This window comes from Megalops cyprinoides, chromosome 6, assembly GCF_013368585.1.
Source record: "Megalops cyprinoides isolate fMegCyp1 chromosome 6, fMegCyp1.pri, whole genome shotgun sequence".
Lineage (NCBI taxonomy): Eukaryota > Metazoa > Chordata > Actinopteri > Elopiformes > Megalopidae > Megalops > Megalops cyprinoides.
This window is the reverse complement of record NC_050588.1, coordinates 1942609-1965676: the sequence shown is the minus strand read 5'-3', so window position 1 is coordinate 1965676 and position 23068 is coordinate 1942609. Positions and strand designations below refer to the sequence as shown.

The following is a 23068-nucleotide window of genomic DNA, read 5'->3' as shown; positions in this document are numbered from 1 at the left end:
ATCCACAACAACAACAACAACAACAACAACAACAATAATAATAATATCGGTAGAAGGAGTAGTAGTAGTAACAAAAAACAATTCTTTTTTCTTCTTCTTCTTCTTCTTCTTCTTCTTATTATTATTATTAGTGTTGTTGTTGTTGCTGCTGCTGCTGTTAATACCACCAACAATAACAACAACAGTGAGAATCGTTGTTGCGACAGTTACAGTACTAATTGTCTGTCACCAACAAGTTAGTCCCCTACAGAATGACTGGCTTTAGCTTCTCCAGTGTGCAGACATCAGTTTTAAATCTTATCTCCCAGGCTGCATATGTACAGCGACAAACAATTGTTACGCTTTCCAAAAAGCATCTGTTGTTTTTTTTATTTTGCTTTACTTTGTTTTGTATTGTGTTTTGTCATTTTTGTTTTGTTTTATGTTTTCCGTTTTGTGGCTTTGTTACACAATTTTACTCATGATACACAACCAAATGCAATGCAATAAAGACAAAATTATTGCTTCAAAAATAACAGATTTATTAAAACAGATAACTTAAAATGAAGCCACAACACTGCGATGTTAATGTACACCATAACTAATGTTAAATAACACGTTGTTCGGTAATGACATTATTTTACTCATCAGTTACGAAATCATGGATATGAAAATTTACTTAGCATACCGTTTAAAGCCTCATAGCTAATTCACAGTGTTTTATAATGAAAACCCAGAATTCCCGGCACGCATCGCACTGGCAATATTACAATATTATACAACAGATAACTTGAGCTCTTTCTCTGAGATATCGTACCGATTGACACAATATAATTATAAAAGCAACTTTTCAAAGAGACAAAATATCAACAGCTGGAAAGAGAGGAGGTTGATGCACAGAGAAAGAGCGAACGAGAGAGAGAGAGAGAGAGAGATGATAATGAGGGCTCTTGGCGGGAGCACACAGCCAGAGATCAAGGCCAGCGGGTTCTGTCTGTCACATCCGCCGAGGACCTTGGCCCTGGGCGAAGCACGTGATGTATCCTCTGTGGCGTCGCCTCACTCAGTTTATCCTCAACCCCCGCCTCATTATCATCCCCTCTGGAGCGGCTGCCTATCAAATTCAGGGAATGGCCTCGACGATGCTTGGGGCTGCCTTTTGGTGTCTAATGACACACAAGCTAAACTCACCCGAAACACGGCATTGGCGAAATCAAAAAATGGGATACATAATCTGGGACGAGCTATGAGAGCAGCGCAATTTACGTGAATGATAATCCCGACCACCCGCTGTTGTAGGATGGGGATTATTTATTTGTTTTCTGCTTCTGACAGCTGTGGTTTGTTGCATCGGGGTTCCTTACTCTAGACAGTGGAGATGAGATGAAGCGGACATCAGCCCTCAGCCGATTTAACGAAAAGTGAATGGCGGGATGGGAGACTTCCAAAACCACTGATGGTGAATTCCGGGAGAAGTTCTTGGGCCAGTAGAAGCAATGATTTGGATTTCACGTGATATATTTTTCCTTGTATGAAAACTCGTAAAAGGACAACATATGAACTCTTTGTAACATACTTTTGAATGAGAGCTGCCGCAGTAAGTGTTGGGAGATGGGTTATCGTTTATTTTTGAAATGTCTTTATCTTTCAGTTGTTTCCCTTCGATCATAAGATCTGCCTGGCTACCATACAGCAAGAAGGAAGAAGGCTGTTTATTTATTTATTTTATGATTCTCCAAGTTAAAGATATTCTTGATAGTGTGTGTCAGGGTGTTAAAAGTATGTCATTTTTCAGATGGAATGCATACACAGCGAATTCCCCTATTTCCACGCACAAATCTTAGGGAAAGCATGCATTTATATACATACATACATAAATACATACATGCTTGGAACTACTTCTCAAGATAAGTTACTGACTCTGTAAATCAGGGTCCAGAGTTACAAAACAATGGAGCCGTGTAACCATATACCTATTCAAGGTAGGTTTATTCATATCAGAATACGTTTTTGTCCATTATTTTTCACGTGCATGCACATAGTCATCAATTGATAATGTACAATGCATTCTAGATTTGAAAAAAAGTATTATTGTACGGAACACATCAATAGGTTCGTATTAAGTGAGACCACCTTCTATGAGGTTCACTGAATGCTTATCAGTTATGTAGCTGAAGATCTTTTTTACCTGTTTGTGGGATCAAAATGCTATGGTGACATTTATATCCAATATAATACTGATGTACTTAGGCACAATATCTGCTGGATTTGTAATTATACTACCACACAAAATGCATTTATCGTGAATTCGCCATAACGAATTTCAAGAGCCGTCTGAGCTGACTGAAGTTGCCAGAGCAAGATCTTGTTACTTAATATTGGATTAATCTTTCTTTCTCGGCTGCATTAAAATACAGGGCCTGCTGTCTCCAAGTTTTTTTTCCCGCCCGGGCACGAAGAAAGTTAGGCCTGAGCTATATGAATGCCGCCTCCTTTTGAAGCGGTGGAGACTGGAGACTGTGCATATCGACTTCTAATGTGACGAATTTTAGTTTTTGGTGTCTGAATACTAGGACATCTAAAGGTAATGTTTTACCGCCCCTAAGATGTGAATTTGATTTAATCATTTCTGCAAGTTATCTTAGTTTATTGTTACCTTATTCTGAGATGACCACATTTGTACAAACTTAAACAAATCGTAAACATAGTTTAAGATTTTAGCGTTCTATATTGTTTCGTGAAGAGTCACATCTTCATGAAACAATATACAAAGGAAACAGAACAAAAAAGATCCCATAAAAGCAAGACATTTATTTTCAATAAAATGGAAGCCACTTCATTCATCTCCCGAGAAATATGAACTCATTGGCTTTATGATAATGCATAGCCTACGTAATACGTCTTTTACCTCGGAAGATTGTATGTGAGTAATTTCTAAAGAAACCTCCTCCATTTACAGCTCTGTCGAAGCCTATGAATGCTGTCAATTCAATCCAATTGCAATCCAAGAGTGTACATAACAAATCTTAAATCGAGGGACTGATAATTAGCTTTTCAGCAAATGTGTTCTCATTAATAGATTTTACAACACCATAATAAAACACTCGTTCTGTTCGTCTCTATTTCTGTCTCTCTGCCTCTCACTCTGTCCTAACAACATCGTGCTTTCAATCTCAGTTATCAGTAACCAAAGACTGTCGCCATTTCGAAGTCTTCTGATTTACGACCACACATACATGCAAAAATATGTAAAACCTCATAAAAGCAGGAAGTGATATGCAAATAGTGATAAAAGTGAAATATTTGCGTAATATTTGCTATATTTTGACGATGTTTTACCCTAACTAACACGTCTATTTTTTTAAGGTGGAAGTATCAATACAGAGTTTTTATTTATCCGATTTGTATACTGGATTCACCTCTGGAATGAAGTTTGAGTAACAGAGGTGTGTGCTTAGGAGGAGAAGCAAAAATAAATCTAATTGAAAGAGACAAGGAGGGTTGCCAAGGATTGATATAAATTAGAATAACATCTTTGCTCATGCAAACCATATAAAACTGATTTTAGAAAAGTTTTAGTGTTTAGTGTACAACAACATGCAGTGGTACTACAGCTACTAGCTGCTTAAATGAATGTGTGGTGTTCAATAAAGGCCTCCCTTCAGAAAAACGCGGTGTTTGCTGTTTCCTCTCCCTCCCTCCTCTCTATATCTGTGTGTGAGTGGGGGGGGGGAGAGAATGGCTAAATACAGCACTTTTTCCATCTACATTCAATGTAGCGTCTTTGCAACCTTCTATGTCTGTGATGGGAAGAAAGTGACATGTGAGGTCAAGTGAATCGTCATATTGTCTCCGGAAAAATGACATCTGTTCTTTAAGTAAAATTATATCAACCTCTCTTTAAGTGGTGATTCGAAAAGCAAAAAATGTGTTTATTTAAATTCTACAAAGTACTCAAGCTGAGATCAGTTAAACTCTTTTGGAAAGTAATAAATAAGTAGCACCAGGTCAGGCCAAACCAATGCCCATCTGCATTCACACCTCATATACAGTTCATATAAAGCACACAGCAAGCCAACGGTGTTTAAAACAGCGCAAGATTTCCATCTCCTGTCGACACCCTGGTGAAATATTCAGAACATATTTGCCCAAGAACCATACATATGATTCTGGCAAACCGGAGGTATCCACCATGTGCGACCCATAATTCCTCCTCCTCTTTTCAAGAAATGTGTCGTCATCGTCGTCGTCGTCGTCGCCCCCCCCCCCCCCCCTCTCTCTCCCTCTCTCACGCACACACACACACACACACACACACACACACGCACACACACACACACACACAAACACACACAGGCGGTACGACTTTTTAATGAATTTTTTTGTGTAATTCTGTATTCTGGAAGTGCACTAAAAATTCATTGCAGCCCATCACGGTGATCATGAAGAACGTTTTCACTGATATGATGCTATTCATGATAATATTACCAGGAGTCCTGAAATGTAAATTTCTCTCAATAAAAAATGCTGTATGTTTAAAATGTGTGAGAATTTTTCTATCAAAAGGTTCTGCTCGCGTCTGCAGAGATGGCTGGTAATGTCTGGGAGAGGGTAACTGAAGAGGGAAAAGACCAGAAAGCACTTCCAAAGTTTTATATAGCTGATGTTATTTTGTGACACTATAACAGTTAAATGTTTGCATATTTTGGTGGGCAACTTCAGTTTGCCGCCTTAGCGGAAATATTTGAATATGTATAGGTAAATAAAATTTAAAAATGACAAATAACAAATGTAAATGTAAACAGGCAGTCCTGTTTCATTTCAGTTCTATGCTCTAGTAGAATCGTAATTACAAATTACGAATGAAAATTACTTGACTGAAGAGTGATTTCAAAAAATCAGTAGCCGAAATATTTACATTTACATTTATTTATTTAGCAGACGCTTTATCCAAAACGACTTACAAAAGTGTAAAAAAAACATGATTGCTTCCCTTTTTGTTTGCCGTTTATTTTGTTATGTATGAAAAAATGAAACGATGAGGGTACTAAGCACAAAATTTAATTTAATTTAATTTATTTAAATTTAACTTAACGTTGTCGTTGGAATGTCTTACCTGTGCAAATATTCAAGAACCAGAACCAGAACCAGAATCGTACAATGGTCTGTCACTCAAAACTAGATCAACAAGATTTAGAAATATCCTTGTTTTGGGCCTGAGGTAAATAAATAAACGCATATGACTTACATGTGAAAAACAATATAATTCATGAATCAGTCATGTTCAATAAGATCGTATTGCGTTTTGTACTTGCATTTTAATAACGAGTTTAAGCGAACATTAATAGTTTTGAGGTGTGTGAAATTAACTGAAATACTGGAAATTAATTAGTGTCGGGAACAAATCCACTCACCCCAGTTCACCAAGCTCGGCATTCTCTCCCCTTTGGTGAATATTAAATTGATCCCAAGCATAAAACAAATTAAAATTCTGTTGCAAACCAGTTTTGGAACGAAGCAGGTTACTGTCGTTGTCTCTGTATTACTACCCCTATTTGAGATCGTTGGCTATTATGTTTGCATTTCCCCTTTACTAAAAATCTACCGAAACGGCTTACAACAGCCTTTTCTAAAGGTATTACCGTTCAACTAGATATAGAGGATGCCTTGCACGGTCTCCCGTAGTGTTTCGCAACTTACTCGCTAATGCGGTACGTCTTTTAACACACTTTGATGCACTCTCACGTATAATCTCAACAAGGTAAGGTTAATTACACTTGTCAGGACACGTGCTTTCGTTTTTCTTCAGGGTTCTTTAACCAGTGATCATGAATGACCGAACCTGCCATACCGGCCACATTTTGTGTTTCTCTTCGATTATCTTTCCTTTTTTCTTCTAATTGTACGTAGCCTATTTTCTGTTTCAATCTTCTCTGTTGGTGATCAGAAATAAGCTAAGTGATCTTTTAAAATATTAATTATTCATAGTTTTGAAGGCATATAAACATGAATCGGTCTACATGTGCTACCTAATAGTTAAAGTGGAGAATGATAGACAGGTGGACCAACCAATCCGAACGATCTTCAACAGTGGCTCGAGTTGATCTGGCTCAGTTTTCTGGTAGGGTCATTGTCAGTGACCTCTCTGTCGGCGCCTTGAAAGCGAGTCTACATTTCCATGGTCACTGAGATTTAAAGACCAAACCTCACCATCAACATACGAAGAAGGCGAGTGAGGTCAAAGTACATCTGGGCTCTTCCTTCAATAAGTTCATTAGAACCTATATTTTTCTGCAAGGACAGAAATATGACAAATGTCCTTAATTATCCATCCTCTTTATTTGCACAACGCACACATTGCTGGGCTTTAAATGGATTTTATTTTTAACTACCATGCTCTACCCAAAGGTCATTTTTGAAGTTGTTTACTATCTCTGGGAATCCCACGCGGTGTAATAGCCTGTTTCTAATTGCAATTGGATGTAAGCAGGACGTATCTTCTTGCCCAGATTCAATTCAACCGCAGTGCCGTATTCTATCTAATTTACTTCATCTTCATTTCAGCGACCGTCGAAGGCACGATAAGTTTCTTCTCATTCGTTGCTGAGTGATGAGGATAAGACGCGTGTAGTTTAGAAGCATATGGAAACATACAATGTATTTTGATTCAGCAATGGAAATGTTCACTGTCCAGCGCAATTTCGTAAAATCAATTCATTTTTGACCAAACTCTGTGTAAACGCTTTATTTATATGCGTCTTGAAAAGCCGCAATGGGACTGGAAAGTTTATCACTTATCACCGCTTTAAGGCCTTTCCTTTTTCGGGCAGGCCGTGTGACGTTTTGCGTTTTTACTACTATTGATTTTTTTCATCTATGTGGTCCTAAATAAAATTAATTGGACAAATAAAAGAATAAATAAATAAAGGATTTGTGTGAAATGATTGCATAATATAAAACAATACAGATCTGCTGGAATTCAGGCTCAATGCGAGTATTGTACCATATCATATTGATAAGTAACAGTACCGTTCAAATGCACGAAAATGACTGCTGTATTATTTTCAAAATTCTGTTGTAACCCAGCTCCTCCTGTTTTTTTTTCCCACTAGAAAAGTCACACCAGAGCTGTGTAACATTCCCAGTTGAATAAAATATTAGAAAAATGACAGATATAAGAATTTTACATATTAGATGTTCTGTATTAAGGAACAGAAGCGTCGTGAGATTAAAAACAAACAAAAACAAACTGCTCACGATTAAAATGCATTAGGCCTAAATGCCAAAAATACGCTCAGATCAACGACTGAAACAGTGCACATAATATATCAAAATAAATAACCAAATGGAAAAAAATGAAAAATGTATGGCTAAAAATGTGAACTTCGGGAAATTAATCTATCGAATTCCAAAGTAATGTGTACCTTTATTTGCTTCTTTCCTGCGTTGCACGAGATAATTAAGTCATTTCGGCACGTCATAAAAATTAAATTTTCAATTCCTTAATGATCTTAGCATTCGTGTTCAATATGTCATTAATGTATTGACAACATGCAAATATATTTGTTGTATATATGTGACTACAAGGCTGGGACTCAAACAACAGAATAATACTGTGATTAATAATAAAATTACTGCTATCGCTATTCTACAAGCTAAAACTGCTTCTACTACTGCATGCGTAACCTGCATTTAATTGGACGGAATACCCATATACACACAAGTATTTCACATTTCAATATGTTTTAACCATTTGGTTTGAAATGAACTGTCTCACATTTAACAATAAGTTCTAGAAAATGTATTCTGCGAGACCAAAACCTGATATGTCTTTTTCTCTATGCTGCAATTTAAGCAAAATCCCTTCTTAGTTACACTTACAGCCAAAGATATCAATAGTTAGTATTTAACACGTTGTTCAAGTTTACATTTTACATAGTATTATTGACACTGTTTCTTGTCGTCTCTTTTGATTTACCTTCCTTCGTCCGCTTGGGCAATCTCAGTCGGCCTGTTTTGTTCCAGCGGTGAGGACTGCCTTTTCTTTGTCCTCTAGGCTGTGTATTTACCGCGTGCGGTTGGCTAGATGGCGCCCTTGCTCCACGCCAAGGAATACCGATTCACCAACTTGACCCCAGTGACGTCAGCTCCGTCTGGAGCACCAAGGCCACTTTCAAAATCCCATTGGTTTGAGAATCACGTGGCTTTGTGCCGTGAATCTATAATTATGTTGCTGATTTTTTTAATATACGCGGGCCCCTCCCCAAAAATATGTCAGCTTCCTACTACCGTAATCCTCTTGGAAAACGCTGGACCCCTAAATCAAAACAATAGAAAGCGGAATAAAATGACATGTCCCAGCAATGTGGCAGCGGGGTCCTTCCACATGGACTCTTTGGTGGGAGGATCCACCGCTTGCAGAGGTGAGGGTTATTCCCCCGGCCCTGGAATGTGTGCGCAGGCGTCCGCCGAATATGGCTGTTCGGTGATGAGAAATTATGGAATTTCGCCTTCACCCCTCTCCAAGCGGGACGAACCGTCTCCCAACACCAGACTGCCTCGCAGTGTCAGCTATCACCAAACTTACCTGTCACAGCTGGACGCTTGGGAGGACAACCCTAAAAGTTCTTGCAGGATCGATCAGCCTGTTGCCCGACCCCTCTCCGCCTGCTCCGTCCGAGTGGACAATGTCAAAGAGGAGTCAATGTGCTGTCTGTATCCAGCAGACATTAACAGAGGCAAGAAGACAAGTGAGGCCCTCAAAGCTACCTACATGCGAACAGCGAACAGCTGCCACACCGACAGAGTGCCCCTATCTCTGCCGCACTACTTCATGTTGAACGAGGAGTGCTCAGGTGAGAGGTCACAAGAAGGAAATGGATTCGGAACAGGTTTTACTCCCCTGACTAACGTGACGCCTTCTGGCGAAATACCGCTTCCAGAATCACTCACGGACACCAGCAAACCACAAGACCCAGTAACTGCAGACCAAAACACCGAGGAGCACAGCTCAACTGAAAGACAGTCGGAGAAGAAGGAAAGTGTCAAAATGGACATTAGTGCAGGCCATTCGGACAACGAACTAAAAGGTAAGAACACACACACTCACACACACACACACACACACACACACACACACACACACACACACACCAATACAGAAACTATGAGCTATAAGCGCTCAATACACGTCATAGGAATAAAACCAGGCGTGAAATCGAGATGCAAAGGGTTGTATTGATTAATAGTGCAATTAAAAATACCAGAAGGTTACACAGGGAGTAAATGATCACTTCCTCTAAGACAACATTTTTAAAAGTTCATTCAATCGAAGTGCGTAATTGCCAACAGAATTCACTGAAATCATGACCCAATAAGTGAATGTTACCTTATTTTGGAAAAAAAGTGTGCATTTAAAGTAATACTGCCTTCGGTTTCTGGTGATTTTATTTTGAACGCTTCTATTGAGTAGAGTCAAATCGTGTTGCATGCCCGTAGCCTTATTTATTTCGAAATTAAATGTTTGAAATGTATATATTTGCGAGGATAATAAACTACATGACTTCCACTGCAGAGACCTTTCTAAATATCTCTGACCTTGGTTGAATGTTAGGAATGTCATTACTGGCCAATACAGTTATACAATAATTCCCGCATTTCGACGCTTTCGCATCCCTTTGGGCTTTGCCAAATTTATTCCATGTCAGTATTTTAGAAACAAAGTGCCATGATTTGTCCCAAGACACGTTGTCTGTGTTTTTAAAAACTAACGCATGATTTTACTAACAATCACTTTTAAGCTCTCTAGACTGAATTAAGGCAAGCAGTAGGCGCATCTTCAAAACAACAACAAATTTTGGTCTCTCGTTAATGTCCATGTTCTTGCACGTGCTTATTGTTTGCCATTAAAAGCAATATGTAACTGAGCAGGACATAATGTTTATTAATGTCTTCCTCTGAATATTATTGTTATGATTTAGTAGTATTACTAGTAGTAACAGCAACAGCAGCACAACTGAAGCATAAGGTCAATGGAAAATACGCGTCATTGCAATAAACTCCTTCACATTCTTTATGGAATATCTGTGGTGTATTGGCAATGGGTTCGCTGACAATACATATCTTCATCAATATCAGCGAGAATGAGGAGAGAAATAGCGCTGAAAGCCATAGCAAACAGTTTTGCATACGTGTATGTATGGCTAGCATGTGAGGGAAAATGCGTAACTGACTTTTCCTCGGGCTTTTTATGCTGAACAGGTAAAACCTATTTTCTGGTAAATTAACTCAAGGATTGCTGTGACAAGGACAAAAGATGCCTGTAATCGTAAGGAAGAGCGCGCGACAATAGAGTCGATAGTTATGACGGCTGTGGTTTCTACACCTTTATGTTAACAGGTATATCCTTTGGCATTTAGACGGAGGCATGTATGCATAGATAAACTTGTAAAATCATGCAGTGTCATATTATTAGTAGTAGTTGTGGTAATCCTCATCGTCGGCAACTACTACTATCTCAATGACTATTGCATCTCTTTTTTCCAATATAAACGCCTCACTATTATTAATTAGGTTATTAAATTAATAGAATTTAATTTAATCAATAGATTGAAAAATATCCGTCTTTCCGTTTTCAAAAAGGCATATTATTATGTCCCACAGCTCAATGAAATGAATTTTCCTTTGAGAAAGCTGTTTAAAAACAAGATTACGCGCATCGAGACAAATGGCAAGGACTGGTTGTTTTATTGTGCCAAAAGTACAGCAAAAACAGATCTAGAAACTGTTCCTAGATATGTTCATTTTATTCAGCATTCAGTGGCTGAATTTAAAATTTACTCAACAAAAGGACTGTAGAAATCGGAATACCAGCTCTCGGACTGGCGTAATGAAAATAATTTTCGGGGGTGTCAAGGAAACGGTACAGCGCCTTTTATTGTTTGTCCCCGCTGCGCTGTGTAATCCAGAAGGAAGCCAGTAACAGTTGGATGGAAACCTCTCTCGGATTCTTTTATGATTTGCACCATGCTCGGCATATCCCCTTAACGAGAGCCACTTCCATATTAATCGAAACTTTATGTGCTCATATTCATTGCTTGTGTGTATGTACGACTCTTGCTCACACGGTGTGGGAAATACTGTGTTAAACAAGCAATAACCAGCAGCAGTTCTTAGAGGATTAGCCAATTAATAGCTCATGTTTTTAGTTCACGTTTTAATTTCAGTTAATTAATAGCGCCTTATTATCGTGACATCAACACAGAAATACCGAAAATCCCAAAACATGGTATAAGGCCCACATCAAACCCTAATAATAACGTGCGTGTAGATATTAAAAAATTAGCGTAAATGAATGAACTCCTTGATTAAATCGTGAGATTCAATTACATCTTGCTGAAATACTCAAAGGTTAGTATAGAACAAATAGCGGCGTGACTGAATTTGGCGAATTTGGCCCAGCAAAAACTTGACCGTATATTTTCATGCCTAAGCACTCGTCTTTTGTGGTACAGGTCCTCTCCATTAACGTCGACTATCTGGTCAAATCCAACTCCAAGGATTCACAATATCAGAACTGAATGTAATGTCTGTTCGTTCTTAAAGCCACTTTCTTACTACTTGGAAATAGAGAACAAAAGCAAATATTATTTTCACGTTATTAACAAATTAATTTAATCAGAAAATAGATGCTATATATAGAAATAAACATAACAAACCGTGCCTTAAAGAGGTATGCGTGCGAGACAGAAAGGAATGGACAGATTGGTGCAATAACTTGGTTTCAAATGACCACTAATTTCTTTATACTACACTTCCTATAGGATCATTTCAAGCTATATGGCAGCCAGAAACGGCAAGTTTCTGTTCAATCACAACACCGAACTTTTTTCTTTGTACGTTGTGCGCTTAATAACTCGTCACAAGTTACATATTCGGATACACATTTGTCAAAACGTACAGACAACATCATATCAATGTCATGTATTTTCAATGTGTTTTGATCATTAATGTTGTGATGAATTTATGTTTTTGTACAGAGGAAACGAAAGTGGAAAATACCACCGGAAGCTGGCTAACAGCGAAAAGTGGACGAAAGAAGAGATGTCCCTATACAAAACACCAGACTCTGGAACTGGAAAAGGAGTTCTTGTTTAACATGTATCTGACTCGCGAGCGCCGACTGGAGATCAGCAAGAGCATCAACCTCTCCGACAGACAGGTCAAGATCTGGTTCCAGAACCGGAGAATGAAACTGAAGAAATTTAACAGAGAGAACCGCGTACGAGAGATCAGTTCGGGATATGACTACACCTGAACCCCTTCATGCACAAATGCACGCACACACACACACACACACACACACACACACATATATATATATATATGTGTGTGTGTGTGTGTGTGTGTGTGTAGACACAAACACACACACATATGAATCTAAGATAAAACACTTCAAACCCTACAGTCTAGAGCAATAAATGCTATTCTACTGAATGGACTGTCTTAATTGCTCTGCAGTCTACTCTACCCTTAAAAGAAAATCAGAGGGTTTCATGAATTTAGTTGGAAAGGAAACCTATATCTCACAAACAAAGGTCATGTGATTCATAGTTTGCTCACACTGATGACAAAGTGATGTTTGTTTCAAATAGGTTCCACTGATTTTAAGAGAACATATCCTGGCATTATTTCGTTTGCACCTACTATATTATTTGCTGACTATATAACCTGTCTGTAACGAATTGATTTTTTTTCTTTCTGTATGCTACTTGATGTACTGTGAAAATATATGACTTGCATCTGATTTAGGCATTTACATAGTAAATCCCGTTCGAAAAATAAAACGGGTTTTGGAAAATTGTTGACCCCCACGGGTCCGCGTGTCCTTGATAGCTTTCTTAAAGAAGCAGAGAGAGAAAGGGGTCGTGGCCGATTTAATATAAGTGGAGGCCATAACGTTGATTTAAATATTAGCCAGGTGACCACAATAAGTCAAGGTCATAAAATAGTAATGTCAGGACGCTCCTAGTACGGGACTGGAGGTGGATTTTATGATCTGCAAATATAATCTGCTGCAGTGCTAAATGTGCATTTAAAGGTGAGGAGGAGGAGGGCGAATCCATACAGCCGCCGCTGCAATGTGCGGGATTCACATCTCAGTCCAACTGCTTCTCTCGGGGAAAACGGCCGCGTTCTGTGTGGTATAAAGGATCACTACCAAGGATCGATGGAGTGCGGATTTATTTCGAACACAAGTCATCGGCAGAAAACGCGGAGCGTTCACACCGAGCACCCGGAAAAGCCTAAGGTAAGACCAACGTTGGCAATACTTTTCCTGTTCTTGGCGTGAGCACGCTTGGCTGTGTTGCTTTGCATTATACTACAAATAACCGAAAAAAATTGCATATGGTAAATGTTTTGTAGGATTTTAGAGCTTTTTTTTTTAATGATATCAGACATAAAGCAATCTACAAGTGTCAGTTGGGGAGATGTGGAGTTCGACACATGTGAATGTGTGAATGTTTGAGAATTATCTTTACAAAAACTCGTTTTGTGTGTTAGGTTCTTTTTCCAGACGTGTATTATTAATTGTTTGCAGGTATGCCTGCTTTCAGATCTGAGTGTTTTTTCAATTATTCTTTCGATGAGTGACGGGATCCATATCTGAATATGGTTGTGGTGCTTCCCTGTGATTACCTTTTGTGGAATGAAATTTCGGAATGAAGTGAATACTGAAATTTGATCTAGCCTAACGGTATAAGAAAAATAGCCGCTGTGGCAGAGATGAGTTTGTCGTTGAAGTTTATCCGATTCAATTCCAATTAAGCGAAGCAGGCATTCTATTGCAACTGTGCTTATTAAAACGAGATTAATAACACAGTATTCTGCTCGTTCTGATTTGGCATGCATACATTTACTTTATCTTATCGGTCGATCTTTTTATATAGCATATTTGCGTCCCCGTTGGATGTGATTGTTGTAGGTGATCGTCCTTTTCAGCGAATCGCCCGTCTCGCACAGCTGGTGCGTGGTTTAGGTAGTTTCATGTTGTTGGGATTGGCTTCCTGGCTCGGCAACAAGAAACTGCCTTGATTACGTCAGTTCGTCTTCATCAAGGGCGTCTATTTCCGTTAGATTACACACACTCAGTCCCGAGGTCTCCGCAAATGGCATTGTAAATGAACCGAACAGCCGTACCCACAGCAATTTCTTTATTTCTTTTACAGTCCTTTATGTGACGGTCACTAAAAGTCTTTGAAATCTAAAAGGGAGAACGGGTTGTAAACATCTCGGGGTAAAACAGTCGCTTTGTTTTGTTACACATAGTTAGAGATTTAGGCCAGCCCGCCGGGCCTATTGACCGGAGGTGTTTCAGGAAGTCTGGGAGAAGCATTCCAGGAGCCAGCCCAGGTGCGGCCCAACAAGACACCCGTCTGGCGAAGGAGCACCAGGGGAAACCATGCCCTCACTGTCACTGGATTTATTATATCACGCCTGTTATTTGTTTCCAAGATACATCAAATAGATAACAGTGACATCCGTGTGTATCAGATAAAACCTCTTGTTGTGGTCTAGGAGTTGAAATATGCACGACTGTGGCCGGAAAGAACTTAGCTGGAGCAAAATCTTTGTCAGTCACATTTAGAAGAATGTTTAAAACCTGTCTTTAGAATTTAGAATACGTCGCTACCTTTTTATCTTTATCTCTCTGTTTTTGCTCTCTCTCACTAGGTAAGCCTTATTTTCAATTGGGACATATTAAAACAAAGTTATTTTCTAAAATGAACACAAATCAAAATTGTCTACAAATATTTCAATTTGTACACGCACAGTAGGCCTAATTGTTACTGCTGCAGCTAATACTGTTCATTCTAATGCTCACAGCAACACACAAGAGTACGAGCAGCACTCGGCAATAACCTAATATACGCCTTTAATTTCCAAACGAACAAATACAAGATACAACGTTCTCTAAAAATGTCCCTGTAGGTCATTTTGATGTTACCTTTGAAATTGTTTCACTTGTGAAGTGTAATTGTAGTACCATTATAAAAGATACATACAACTGAGCCAATAATAATCATAATACATGGAACATAACACTTAACTATGAGGCCTCCATTGTTCCGTGTATACATGTACTGATATTCTTGACGAGCCATGTCTTCCTTGTAATTGTGTTTCTTTTCATTCGTTGTCATTTCGATTTTAAAACTGAGCAGATCTGAGTGTATTTCAAAATCTGTTCATGTTGGATTCGAGGAGTGCTTGGCAATGTGGTCAGCCTTGAAAAGTTTTCATATTGTGCGCCTTTTCTCCTGTTTCTGTTTTATTTTCAAGACATGTCATTTCAAAGTGAATTAAACTTATTTGCTTTATTTTTATTATTATTATTATTGCTGTTGTTGTGGTCGTGGTAATAATGACAGACGAAACTGATTTAGTAGTTATTGGCTATTAGCACTTAAGCATACTGAAGTCGCGATAGTTAAGGCATTGAAAACTAGTGGACTTGGCGAAGGATTCTGCAGGGTCATGACGCAATGGAGGACGAGAGAACAAATTTATACCAGTGTTATGTTTTATACATAAAGTATGTGCATCAAAAATAACGTCGGGTTTATCTAATTGTGTTGGCTTCTGTGTCGGGTTTCCGTATGATATCTCTTACCTGTTCGAGACAAAGAAAATAAGGATGCAGTTCACGAGAAAAGTAACACTGTGAGGAATTATGAGCATGTGATTGACCTAGCTATGCTCTTATTCTTTAGGTTATAATTTGACCAATGAGGGCACAACTAAGACTATTCCCTACCTCTTAGGAGGCAATCAATTGTTCCCCTTAATTGGGAAACCTGCCCCCGTTGGTATGTTCTGTTTTATTTTGTTTTCACACTCTCCTTCCCTTGTATTTGTGCTTTGAGAGGAGACCGCCGTCTGGAATCCAAAGTCATTTTCAGGCAGTACAGATAAGCGAGACTTTACTCTGGAATGCACTACTGGTCAACTATTTATCGCACGCCAAACGCAGTAAATACATCAATGAATAAACCACTTATGAAACAACAAATACACAGAGCCCACGCTGTTCAATTTTGGAACGTAAAATGCAAAATACAGCGTCAATCACACAAGGATTGAGGATTAAATGGATTAAGGGATCAATTATTTCTATGGGCTACTCCGCTTACTATAATTTTAATATGTTGTTATTCGAGTGGTAGTAGTCGTAGCAGCAGCTGTAGCTGACGTTGTTGTTAAAGCATCCTTTGTCTATTTTCACTAACAAAGTTAAGCGATCCCGTAACATCGCAATCGATTGCCAATACACACAGAACTGCATCTTGACTAAAACTACAGTAACAAAAACATTCTTCTATTGCCTATATAAGCCAGGGTGACGGAATTGTGGCTATAAGAACATTATTGTTCTCATGGAAGATGGTTATTTTTCTTATCATAAAGGCAATTGCTTATCACCACGGTCATTATTATTGCAACAATTATTGTTTAAGGCATGACGTAGTAATTAACCTCCCAAGTAAGCATTGCTTGATCACAATTTCAGCAGTATCATTGATGTCTAAGAACCTAAAGACGGGAACCATCAAAATCACTATCGTTGACAGGCCAGCGAGAGAGACTTACAGATCCACATCCACACACACAAACACGCGAACACGCATGCGCGCGCGCGCGCGCGCGCACACACACACACACACACACACACACACACACACACACACACAATGAAAATGAACGTGAGTGCCAAATGCACAAATTAAAATAAAACGTGCAGACGTCATGTCAACAAAAATATAAGTATTGTCAACAGACAACAATTCTACAAAAAATGTTACTCTCAAATGTATTAAATGATCATCTGAATTATACGTGGGACAAAATCCACGTATAAAATTTAAAATTTAATAATTAATCCACAATTAGACCGCAATTCTTCCACAATACGTGCGGATTAAGGGCATTTATGTCCCTGAGCTAAAAGCGAACATATAAGTATGGTGTTGCAGTCCACCATATTCGATTTTATTTTTTACGTTAATTGAGCCGATTGAAAAGATGCCGTCAGTATCAACTGTTTTACATGACATTTAGGTTAAAATATAGTTAGACGTAATATCCCAAATAGTCCAAGCACAACATCTGCTTTAAAAACTGCTTTGTCTGGAAGCGTGGGCCGATTTGGCTGAAACTTCTAATGTATCGTATTAAACACAAGAGCATTTGCCAATTCAACAGCAGTTATACTGAACAAACATTCAGTCAATGTTACACACCAGTGGAATTTTATTTGTATTCATCGAACATGTTCAAGTTATCAAGATGTCAGTCTGAGGGTGTGCTTGTTTTTGAAGACGTGATGAATACTGAATTTCTCTGGTTGATTCGAGCACACTTGGGGGGCCAGTTAATGATAACGATAAGGTCTAAAATCAATTTGATAATCTAAATTAATTAAACTGGTCACGTGGTGTAGCAGCCAAATTGAGCTGTGCGTTAAGATGTTGAGCCAGGAGTCTAAGAAGTGATGTGTCAATTGTAATGACATGCGATTGCTTGGACACTGGTCACGGCCAGGCGGCCATCATGCATTTAACGATTGATTGGAATGTACTGGATTCCAATGAACAATGGATTCAGTGTTCTTTGCCAATACGTTTATCTATTGGTGTGACATTTCTCATAGACTCCTTCAGGGATCTTGGAATTCAGTTCTCAAATGAAACAAAATGTGTTGCGTTGAGATACAGGATTATTGGTTTTATTTTCTACATGAATTAAATCCAATCAAATATCTGGAAAGATGGTTTGTCATTTAACTTTTTTCGTAATCTGACCTCGACTTCTCATCTTTGGATAAACGTCTGCTGATACATTAGACACGTGAATTGTCTTGCTCCAACTACCTATCATATTAATACATACCATGGAAAAATGTTCTTCTGATGAAGAGCATTCGTCTACAATGAAGCATGCACAAAATGTCTAGAGTAACCACACAACACGTACTGTTGTGTCAAAATTAGGATCAGATAAAATATTGCCTCGTACTTCGACTCGAACTGTGTCTGGAAATCATTTTCGTGTTTTTTTTTCGTTTCCTACTCAGTTTCGATCTTTAAGATCTCGCGCAAGCAATAATTACACGTCACACAATCCCAAGGCCCACTCTTTATTCAATGTAATTGTGTACACAAAACTGAAAAATCACAATATATAATATACTTTGATGAGTAATGCACCGAACTTGAACTGCTATTGGTTAAAAATAACGCAATAGAAACCAATTTCGATGGATTCAGATGAATGTCAAGAATAGTAGCAATACTGGTGAAAAATTAATAAGAAAATCCTTATTATTTTTGTAACACGCACTCTTATGACTGCATAACCTCCGTATATATATATATATATATATATATGTGTGTGTGTGTGTGTGTGTGTTTACATATGTACACATTATATTAGCTACATAGCTAGGTTATCATTTTCATGGAATTGTGGCCATGTTTGCCAAATATGGTGTGCCAGTAAGACAAGATGTATACATATGTATACTGTCGATTCAAAACAGATTCATAAACATGTTATCACCTGCAGAATAGGCCTGCATAAGCATATGCACACAGGCACCCTTAATTTCATGTACCATACATTGGTCAGGTCAACCATTCTCTATGTCATTGCAGTTAACTGCGAGGTCATTAGGTAATTCTTTAGGCCTACTTTTCTCAGATATACACCTCTAAGAAAAGGTCAGTGTGTACATTCAGGGTTAGGGTTAGGCAAAGAACAGAAACTGACACGAATCTCCGTGATGTTTAAACATGTGCTTTTATGAAATCATAGACACATGACGGGTGTATAACCACTGGATAGTTACAGATACTTATATTTTACTACCAAAGCAATGGTAGAAGCCATTATTTGATAATTCCTCGTAATTTTAGAGCACAGCTGCATCATACGTGTAACAAATGGACTCTATTAATCATTTTGCTTACTAGACATTATTTTGCACATCAGTTGCAATGGCTTCGTGTCACACGGTGCATACTGCATATATTTTGATTTAGCTACTTTCATTTTTTCCCTATTTTGATAAGTTGACGGTAAACGAGGATAACGTTAAATAATGACGATGACGGAAATGGTGGCGTTAGTGATACTCCTACTGAGTTAGCCATCTAATACAACGTCATATTAAAAGGACTGCATATTCAGACCATCACAAATTTGCGCCCGCAGTTCGAGTGCGCAGCTGCAAGATCAGCTTGGTCGTGTTTATAGGCCTAATAAGAACCCAGGGCTGCCGTCTGATCGCATTTAGCCTGGATACTCTAAAGTAGAACAATAATAATAATAATAAACAGGAAAAAAACAATACAGACACCCACATGTTTTTGCTTGCTGTATTGTCTATATTTAATAAAATCAATTACAAACAGAAATTTAACTTTACCAAAAGTAGAAACGTTGCTTAGAGACAAACCAATACTTTCAGACAAGTAACACTTAAGACTAGTAAGATTTCGTTTAATCAGCAAATATCTAATAGGGTCTATATGCAAAAACTATGGACAATTGTATATTATTACTTTCAGTATAAAAAAGAAAAAATAGGGCCGATTTAATTTTCTTCACGGTGGCCAGTTTTAGGGTAAGTTGCTTTGTTACTACATGTACTGTGTTTGATATTGAAAACATTTCTTAGGAATATCTACTTGTATATGTACGAACATTAGTAGTAAATCCTTACTTTCTGATTTTGAAAGCAGATTAATTGGCATTGGACAACGAAGTGTGAGACGGGACTACTGAACTCATATTGTGTAGGTTACCTTTTGTATTGAACATTCAAGGCCAGTTTCTGTAACAAAATGTCCACTAGAAATATATGAGATAAAGAAATAGATTTTACCACATAAATTTCCGTGCTTAGACGAACACCACGTGAAAATGCATCACAACTCTACACCGGAAACAAAACATCGAACAACACTATTTTATTTAGTAATGTAATTAAATTCTGTTGACATACAAAGATTTGACATACGTATTACAAGAAAATAGTTTGTAAATTATGAGAAAGAATTACAAAAGAAAGTTTATCAGTGTAATAAACATTCCCAATTTTTACAGGGTGACGGTGCTTAATGTTTTCGACATTCAACAGTAAAACCGTTTCCTTATACAATCAAACGGCTCGCAAAAGCGACAGATTAAAGTCGTTTATGTCTTCGCTGCTATAACCTTTCATGAAAGCCCATGAATTGGACAGACTGTGTAAACATTTTTCCAAATCGAACCAAAAATGTTTAAATCACTAGCTATTCGTGTTTATAAGTATCAGTTGATTCAATGAATTTTTGCTATTTCACTCTTTTTTCTATCAAAATCCTGTAAAGCCGACCCTGACGACTTGGCATGAACAACGAAAAGATTTTGTTAAATTACATTTAAAAAATCGCGATAACCTGTGAAACGCAATCGTTCGAGCCATCATTTTCTCATGCATTAATGACAGCCAATTTCCACTTTCCATTCCACCACGTATATATGCATGTGTGCAGCTACGTTTTACAAACATAAAAGTCTACGCCCTTGTTTGAGTGGTGCAGTATGTGTAGTGTGGACTTGACTTCGCCAGTGCTTCCTTTGAACGACCAATAGGGCGACTCTACAGCTCTCACGCGATTCCAGTCTGTCCAAATCGAAACTGTAGGGATGCCTTTCGGTGGTAATGCCACCAAATATTATTTTAGCATTCGTTTTACACTCATTATAGGGTTAGGAGAAGCCGTGTCTAACTAAGCCATATTTAAATATGCTAGCTAAAGAGGGGGCTTAGCTAAGACATTTCAAAATAACTGAGGATACCAAGATGGTAATAGATGCGTCATGACAACCCCAATAATTTACTACCTTATTCTGAAACATTTTAAGTCTTTAACTGATTTTTTTCACAAGTGACCTAATCCTGTCTAATCCACCAAAATTAGGTAAAGGTAAATTGAATGGCAAAAGTGGGTACGGTTCTTGTTACTACCTATAAAAAGTTGAAGTGTGCGTACGAAGTTGAATTCAAAATAAAACGAAGTTAAAATACCGCAATAGGTATGTCGATTGAGGAAACCTATAGCTGTCGACCGCAGGTAAAAATCGTGATTCACGTATGTCTTTTGATCCACTGAGAAACTGTTTCAAAACTTGCATATGTCAGCGACTCTGCTCATAGTGCACGTTTTCTGTTGACTGGGTTGAATTTCTATGCTTCTTCGACGTGGTAGTCAGGTTGAGTTCATGCTGCAAAGACGACGCTGGGCCTTGCTCGGAATGAGTGACAACCACTGCACATCAGGCGCGCGGACGCCGCACTGCGGAGCGATTCAATCCCTTATATTACCGCATATAGGCCCCTGGAGAGTTTCGTTTAGGTCTATGCTATCCTATTGTATTCTTACTTATTTTTTTTTTCTTTTTTCAGTATCATTAAATATGATTAATTCCAAGCACTATTTTTACAGACCCAAACATGGTGGCCATGCTTTCGGAGACTGTGCGTTGTTTATTTTAATTCCGAGCACAGTACATGTGTAAATGTGCCGATTCAGCTGCAGTTAACATGTCCTGGGTAGATGTGGCCATTACGTTGGATTTTTGGGTCGGGTAGCGTTTAGTTTTTAAGTGTATTTAAAAAAAATCAAAAACAAGTGTAGGAAACCTACAATGCTACAAAAAGAAGTTTGGGTAATATCAAAATAGTTACGGATAAACTGGGAGATGACTAGCAATGTCAACACGCATGAGACAAGAATGGTGTCACCGACCCTTGTACAAAAAATACGACTTTTAGGTTTAGCTGATAAATTGACATACACTTGATTCAATATGGTATTTCATGAGAGATCAAGGAAGATACCATGATAAACAAATATCAGATATTTCCAAAGAGGATATTGTGTCAGGCTCCGCTCACAACTCGTGCCAAGTCATAAGCGACCTATTTATCGCATGTATCGACTGTAATCTCTCTTGTCAACTCTCCCCTTTAAAGTATTTATTATAACTCCAGTTACTATTGTAGTTGTGGTCATTCAATTTTTATTTCATGTTCGAGTCGGATAAGCATTATCTATATAGAGGGGATGAATTATTCATACCCACTGAATGCGCATTCCAGGACTGGAACATTTTAACTTGACTTTTTATTCGTGCCGTGCTGCTTCCCTCATCCATTGTGGGATCTTTCGCGTTCTTATTTTGAAGAGCGACGTGTTTCACATGCACTGTTTTGGTTTTGTACGATAGGAGGAACTCGACTCGTTTTTATTAACGACACGTTTATGAACAATCAAATGGTCCTCATAAAAATTTATTGCGGGACATAAAAACATGAACTGCGACTTGCCGAATATAACCGCTGCAGTAGGCACATTTTCAAGCGTGTATACGATAGCCACCCCTCCAAAATTTAAAATTTAGCTTTACAATGGAACGCTTCTTTTCCTTTCATTCAAAAGTCCGAGTGTTCTACTATCATTTCTACGTGTTTTGGGCAGTGAGATCCACTTGATTTTGTCATCAACTATTCCAAATCTCCAGATAATGAACTATTTTTGGCAAAACTGATTTAATGTGAAAAACGACAAGGAGAAAATTCATGTATTAAACTGTGTGGTATGTTAATCCAATATCAGCTTGCCAGATATGTGCATCAGGCTTAAAGGAGCGTAACATAGTTTTCCTGACAGAGATTAATTACATCAACAAATAGTGCCTTGTGCAGGGTTGTAAACGTACCTCGTGTTCCAATACGGTGATGCGGCTCTCGGTCGTTTTTATTTTATTAATAAAACACGAGCAAATGATATGTGACCATTTCGCAGCTATAGCTTTCGCCTCTGTAAAGAAACCCGATGCATAAATAGCACTCTGGGATCCTGAAGATCCGGGATCCACACCAGTTTCACAGAGAGCCTCGCGCATTGATCCTCTTTGTAATTTTTTGGGGTAAATATCATCACGTGTCGCATGGGCGGCCAATGGGAGATGAAGAGCCCCG

General features: G+C 38.3%; 1 protein-coding gene across 1 annotated transcript; it reads left to right on the top strand.

Moving 5' to 3' along the window:
• The first annotated feature begins 8292 nt into the window (after positions 1-8292).
• LOC118779719 (homeobox protein Hox-C10-like) lies at positions 8293-12311 on the top strand. Its single transcript, XM_036531928.1, has 2 exons — positions 8293-9068; positions 12018-12311. The coding sequence occupies exons 1-2, from the start codon at positions 8327-8329 to the stop codon at positions 12293-12295; spliced, it is 1020 nt and encodes a 339-aa protein (XP_036387821.1). The 5' UTR covers positions 8293-8326; the 3' UTR covers positions 12296-12311.
• Positions 12312-23068: the final 10757 nt, after the last annotated feature.

Coding starts and splice junctions, on each gene's coding strand:
- LOC118779719 (XM_036531928.1), top strand. CDS start 8,327: ATGACATGTCCCAGCAATGTGGCAGCGGGGTCCTTCCACATGGACTCT. Junction 9,069..12,017: donor TTCGGACAACGAACTAAAAG/GTAAGAACACAC, acceptor GTTTTTGTACAG/AGGAAACGAAAGTGGAAAAT.